Source organism: Teleopsis dalmanni, chromosome 2, assembly GCF_002237135.1.
Source record: "Teleopsis dalmanni isolate 2A chromosome 2, ASM223713v2, whole genome shotgun sequence".
NCBI classification, from domain to species: Eukaryota; Metazoa; Arthropoda; class Insecta; order Diptera; family Diopsidae; genus Teleopsis; species Teleopsis dalmanni.
Genome location: NC_051847.1, coordinates 184,396,630 through 184,403,377, shown reverse-complemented (window position 1 = coordinate 184,403,377; position 6,748 = coordinate 184,396,630). Strand labels below are relative to the sequence as shown.

Sequence of the window (6,748 nt, the reverse complement as noted above, 5' to 3'; positions counted from 1 at the left end):
CACGTTTCACATGCCATGATAAGATACTCGGCGGCTACTATGCAGATTCCGAAACTCAATGTCAAATGTTCCATGTATGCGTCAAAGTGGTTGGAGTGGGGGTAAGTGTAGTAAAATGTTATATGACATGAATTATCTTAAGCGGTAGCACAAGTACTTTAAAATTGCATATGAAAAAGTGGACTAAAAGAAACGCAACCAAAAAAAAAAGATCAAAAACGATTAAATTTAAAGATCGACGAATATTTCGAAATGTTAAAGTTTGCACTTGTGACGCATTCCAAGACTTTATTACAATCCCATACTGGTTGCTATGAGTTGTAATTGGTGCCATGTCAATTTAAGTGCAGCGCTGCACTCAACAAGTAAACGCTTTGTTTGCATCCAAAAGCCAATTGTGCGCTGATATTCACAATTCCAATTCAATGCGATATAGTATCTTTTATTTAACGATTTGTGTGCCATTAATGAAAAATAAACTCAAATGCATATTAGAAATATCAAAGTACCATGGAAAGACGCTTAGACGACATAAGCGCAAATCTCACAGAACAAAAAAAAACCATTTTTATTCGTGATTTAAAAACGGAAAACGTCTTCAAGTTTCAGATTTGTTGGTTGCATTTGCGTTTATTAAATTGGCTTTTGCTGCTTCGTTCACTTAACAAGATACATTTTAATGTGACCTTTAAAACAAATAAATGAGCTCTTATAAAATTTTTCATTGAACAAGTACAACTGAAACTGTTGTGGAATGCAACGGTGGCAGCTTAAACACTAACAAATCTTATTCTTTTTAAAAATAATTATTCTCAGGTAAAAATAGCACAATTTTATAGCAACAAAAAGCCATGAATTTCATTTTTATAATTATTCTTAATTTTCCATAATAGACAATTTAACATTTCCTATGCGTGGCTTTAATATAATTAAATACTTTGCTTATTTATAAACCATGCCAGAGTATCTTTTATTGCTACCATATACAAAAAATGAACTTCCAACATCTAATATGCATATCCATAAATCAGTTCCAATGTGTTACACAACAGTGCTAAGCAAATGGCAGCACATCGTTTTATGTCTATGGTATATTGTTTTGTTAGTTGTAATAATTTTACGAGGCACAATTAAATAAAAAATATCAAAGTTCATTATAAATAAAGAACAATATTATGTAGTATTATTAGTAATACTATTATTATAGTATTATGTATTGTATATGTATTGCAAACATACTGACGTTAGTTCCGGTTACTACTTCAGCTATTAAAATATAATGGCTTCTTTTGAAATATAATTAACAAAACAGTTCTTACGATCAAATTTAATTTAATTTAATATTAATTATTTATTTGCATGAAGAGCTAGCTATAAATTTGAAGAACGATCAGAGTAATTTATTTTCAATTAATGCAATGATATGCCATAAATTCTTCTTATGTCAAATATGATATATATGACCTTCCACTCATTTCGACACACGTTCAATGAAAATATTGTATTATTGTATTCTATTAATAATATTGTATTTTTATGAATGAGTTTGTTGTTATTTATTGCGTGTTCTCAAGCTAACTTCAAGTTGACCATTTTTCTTCATAATTATTTTAATTATTCACTCTTCTGTGTCATGAAATACATAATAATATTGTTAACTTGTTACTTATTTTGAGATTATTTACACAAGTTATATACCCATAACAAATTAATGTTTGGTTGTCCTATCAGATAATAAGCAGATGCGCTAACTTACTTACTTATTTGGCCATAACAACCCGTTACCGACTTTCGACCTGACGCAGCATGGCTTGATAAATTTATACTCTAGACCGGAAGTCGATATATTCTCTGGTGCCGATACTGCGTAAAAGCATAATAGGATAATAAATTAAATAAATGGATAAGAATCATTAATTTTGACTTTGAGTAGTGTATTTTAAAATAGTATGTATTATTTCTTACCATAGAATCCTTTTAATAACATAAAATCCAGAGTAGCAAAACTATCTACGTGTATAGAGTGGGATAAAGGATTTTGTAGTCATTATTAAATTAGTGTTATTTGGACACAAAAAGTTATCCAATTTTAATTACATTTATACAATGCAAAGGTAAGAATAATGTTAATGCTGTGAATCATATTTGCACATCCTAATTTCTCAAAATTCTAAACGAGTTTTTCGATTTTCCATTTTCTCTTTCAAATCTCAATGTGTTCCAAATAAATACTAGATAGTCCGCCAAAGTAAAAAAGGTTTTGAAGAATATACAATATAAATTATAAATGATCCAAGCCAATTTCCTTAAAGAAATGTAGCTTTTATATAGTTTTTTAAATAATCTTTTTATTCTACTTAAGTTTCGTGTTCATATATAGTAGATCTATTATAACAGATATTATGTACTTGGACTATATTTACATACTTGGCCGCATTTGAAAAAATATTACTTCAGTATCTTTTTTGAGCAATAGTTTTGTGAAACTATTGCTCAAGTATATTATTTATTGATTGTGAGTCTTTTTATAACTGACAATATTATAATATGATGATATAGTTATCCCTATGAGGCTTCGGGAAAGTCTTCCTGCTAGAATTAAAAAAAAATTGAGTAGGAATGATAAAGTTTCCCAATATTTTAAGTCATATATTATTTATGAAATACATGAAACAACGTAAATTAAATTTAGTTTTTCTGAAGCCAGTTATGACGTTAACCTATTTTATAAATAGAAAGGTTTATGAACAAAAGTGAATTATAAGAACAAAATTTTATTTTTAATTAAATAAAATTTTAACTGACCATACAACAGTACAAATATCACCAAATAACCATTAGAGGTGTTTTTTTTTAAATATTTATTATATTTAATTAATCGCAAATAATTTTAAATTTAGAAATAATGATCTTCTTCTCTTTTTAAAGTAATCGCACCGCATATCATGTCGAATCTCGTTGTGTGATATCTCCAGATCACATAATAGTGTGTTGTTCCTTCATTTGCATTCCTCTATCGCATGCTCATTTCAACGATAATTTTCCATGGTTTCTGTATACTGCCTGGTTTCCCCTTTATTTTTTTTATTTGCAGTAATTGTCCTACCACATGGTCACCTGATCTTTTTCCTATATAACCATACCGGCGGAGACGGTTTTCTTGTAGCTTTACGCCGACTTTAAAGATTTATTATAAGTCTAATCATATATGTTTCTTTTAGAAATTCACTTCAGTTCACTTTTAAGTTTAAAATGGATAACAATAGCTAAAGAAAACTAAAAAGAATTATCTATTAAAATTGTTATGAATTCATTAATTGAAACTTCATACTGGGATTATTACTTACATTAGATTTTTTACAATCTCTTTATCGGGGCACTAAAACTAAATTTAGAAGACCTCGATTACCATATCGAATGCAGTTATATAAAAATTGTAAGATAAAATCTATATCAAATATAAAAAAAAACTTTTTCATAGTTTAAAAATACACTGAAAAGAAAAAGAGCACAATTAACTTAGCTTCAAAACGTACATATATATTTTCACATGTGAAACGAACGAATTTTTACGTAAATATCACCTATGATCAAAATTTCATCCTTGCAGATACTGGCAACCTCTAACTATTAATTACCTACTTAAATAATTTCGCTTATTCAATCATAACTTTCACTTTTTTATTTGCGTATTTTTTATATAAAAATTATTATTATTTTTTTAATATTTTCATAAATCAAATTTTAACAATAATTCATTTTTATTATGACGAACTTTTGACAGGTTCAAGACTTCCGATTCCTTTGTCCAAATGGTACCGCTTTTGATCAAGAAGCACAAATTTGCGCTGATTGGGGTGATGTGGATTGCGAACAATCGGTTTTATATTATGGGAGCGATAATTTTGATTTGTATCGTATTGGGTCAGGGTTCGAGAGTAAAAGAGCGCCTTTGGCTGAAGAAGATGAAGCAGTATTCCATTTGCAACGTGCCGAAAGTGGTAAGTAAAAATAAATGCAATATTTAAACAAACACCAAACATCAACAAATGTAGAATAATGGAGTGCGAATTTGCGGTCAACTAATAATTAAAATGATTATATAATTTTTCAATTGTTTGTAGCGGACATAAGACGATCTAAAGAAACTCGCGTTGATCAAAAGTCACGCCCCGATCAACCGCCAAATTATACGAAACATTTTGAAGCAACAACACGAAACTCTTTCAATAATTATGCAAATTTGAATACAATTAATCGCAATCAACAGCAAGTGAAGAAGAATAGTGAATCAAAAACTTCAATTGTGAATTTTTACACTCCAACTACAAGTACAACAACAACAACTACTGAAAGATACAATGATGATTCCAAGCGTAAGTTTTATCTATTATTTGCTACCTTTGTTTTTAGACAATGCAAAATTCAACATACTTACTTCTTTTCATTTATACCTTTATGTTATTGCAGAAGATTTAGATGATATATTCAAGGGTTCACATAGTTCACATTTCTTTGCAAATCGAAATGGTGGTCGAGAAGATGATTTTGTAGATGTTTCGAATAAAATTCAAGCTAATGATTTCACTGATTATAACAAAAAAACGGAACAACTTTCAAATGGTAAAACTCGTTTGCAACCTGCACGCTCGAGGCGTATACAATCCACAACTCAGAAGCCAATAACAACAAGTACGACCACAACCCTTGCACCTGTGTCCAAAATAACGAAGAAACTAACTCTACAAACCTCATTCAATACAGATTTTGTTCCATACACACCAACTACAACGACCTCAACCACCTCTAGACCCAGTCAAAGCAATTTAAATAGATATAGTTTTAGTTCCAGTGACTACCCAACACAAGAGAAAATCGAACCAACCACTTACAATCCAGCAAATAGTATTTATCGTTATAAAGTAACTACACCAAAATATACTGAATTCAGCCGTGATAACTTTGCAGCACCTAAAACAACTAAGAATGAAATTAGTACGGCTGTCTATGAACAAACAGCTTTTTCAAACAAACCAACAATTTCTTCAAGGAAATCACAGCAACGTCAACAAAAAGTCACTACTCAGAACTCTACATTTACTAATCAAAACGAATTTAATGAATTTTCAAAAATCAAAGTGCAACAACCACAACCATTCCAACCTTCCAAGGTTTTTACGGCACCTACATTACCGCAGAAGGCACAGAGAACTCTGGATAAACCGATAAATAACTACGTCGACATATCCCGTGCTGCAGTTGAAAATACTGAGCCACAATATTTCCGTTCACGTACGCAACAGGTGCAACCAGCACCATTCAGTTCGCCCCAGAAACAACAACAACGTACGTCAACCACAGCACCAGAAGAGACTATTACGAAGACAGCAAAACAAAGTAGTCCACGTGGTTTTGCAAGTCGCGGTAGCATTAACTATAAGGCGACTACGCAGCGCAATGGCGATAGTAATTACACACCCGCTAGTAATGTCAAAAAGTTTTCCACCTTGGTGCCAAGAGAACAGTATACCCCCACTACATATAAGCCAACTACTTACAAGCAATCCAATGATTACAACTACTATCAAACACAACAAACAGTGCGACCAACTGCCAGTAAGCAACAACAGAAAAGCCCTGCTGTGAGTAGCATATCAATACCTACTACTGCTAATCCATATTACAATCCTGATGAAGATGATGGTCAATATCATCCTGAACTATATGAACTAGATTACACACATAATCGCTTTAATCTGCAGCGTTCAACTAGTACAAAAGCAACAACAACAACTACTAGCACCACTAAGGCGCCCAACAATCATAAACAAAATTATCAAAATCCTCAAACACATCTCAAAACCCAACAATTAACTTCATTCCAAAAGCAAAGAGAACAACATGCACAATCTGATCAAAGTGACGAAGATGAACTCTTCAACACAGCGCATTCACTGAATTTTGGTGCTGCCAGCATAAATAAACTACGTGCAGATATTATAAAGGCAGAGAAAACATCACAGCAATACAACTCACAATATAGTCCGAATATTCAGACCTCTAGTCCGAAAGCGATTAGCACTGTTACACAGAAGATAGAAACGCCCAGTACAAATGCTTACACATACCCAATTTATACAACTACTACAACAACCAGTAAGCCCATAAGTGTTACCACACAGCGTACCACGACAACAACTGTTGCGGCAATTGTCAGTAAGCCCAGTAAGAGTTCTGGAAAATCCGGAAAGAAAGGTAAAAAGTCTCATAAAAAAGCAACATCCAAACGTCCCGCTCATGCTGATGAAGATACTAGCTACGACTATGCTTATTACGATTCAGATACATTAAGCGAGTCTCCACAGGAATATCCAGAATATGAAATTTCCGAATTTACTAGAACACGCAAGAACTGAAATTTCTCAACTTATTTTGTTACTCATAGATATAAAAAATTGTTAATAAATTTAAATAGTTATTTTACAACAAATCTTTAAATCTCTGCATCCATATATCTTCCGTGAAAAATTTAATTACTTTATATGATTCTTAAAATTATTTCAATGAAAACATTAATTGCTTCTTTAAACACAGTTTGATCATACAATAATCTTATAAATTTTATATCAAAATTTTATGTTAACCATTTCCATATCGATACTCCATACTTAATACATAATATATATTTAAATGATATATATATATATATATTTAAAGAAACTTAAAAATAAGAAGTTTAAAAATTCAA

At 31.1% G+C, this 6,748-nt stretch overlaps 1 protein-coding gene across 1 annotated transcript; it reads left to right on the top strand.

Annotated features, from left to right (window-relative positions):
• Positions 1–7: 7 nt before the first annotated feature.
• On the top strand, positions 8–6,498 carry LOC119681409 (serine-rich adhesin for platelets-like). Its single transcript, XM_038094593.1, has 4 exons — positions 8–101; positions 3,785–4,001; positions 4,125–4,376; positions 4,471–6,498. The coding sequence occupies exons 1-4, from the start codon at positions 66–68 to the stop codon at positions 6,414–6,416; spliced, it is 2,451 nt and encodes an 816-aa protein (XP_037950521.1). The 5' UTR covers positions 8–65; the 3' UTR covers positions 6,417–6,498.
• The last annotated feature ends 250 nt before the right edge of the window (positions 6,499–6,748 follow it).

Coding starts and splice junctions, on each gene's coding strand:
- LOC119681409 (XM_038094593.1), top strand. CDS start 66: ATGTTCCATGTATGCGTCAAAGTGGTTGGAGTGGGG. Junction 102..3,784: donor TCAAAGTGGTTGGAGTGGGG/GTAAGTGTAGTA, acceptor AACTTTTGACAG/GTTCAAGACTTCCGATTCCT. Junction 4,377..4,470: donor ATACAATGATGATTCCAAGC/GTAAGTTTTATC, acceptor ATGTTATTGCAG/AAGATTTAGATGATATATTC.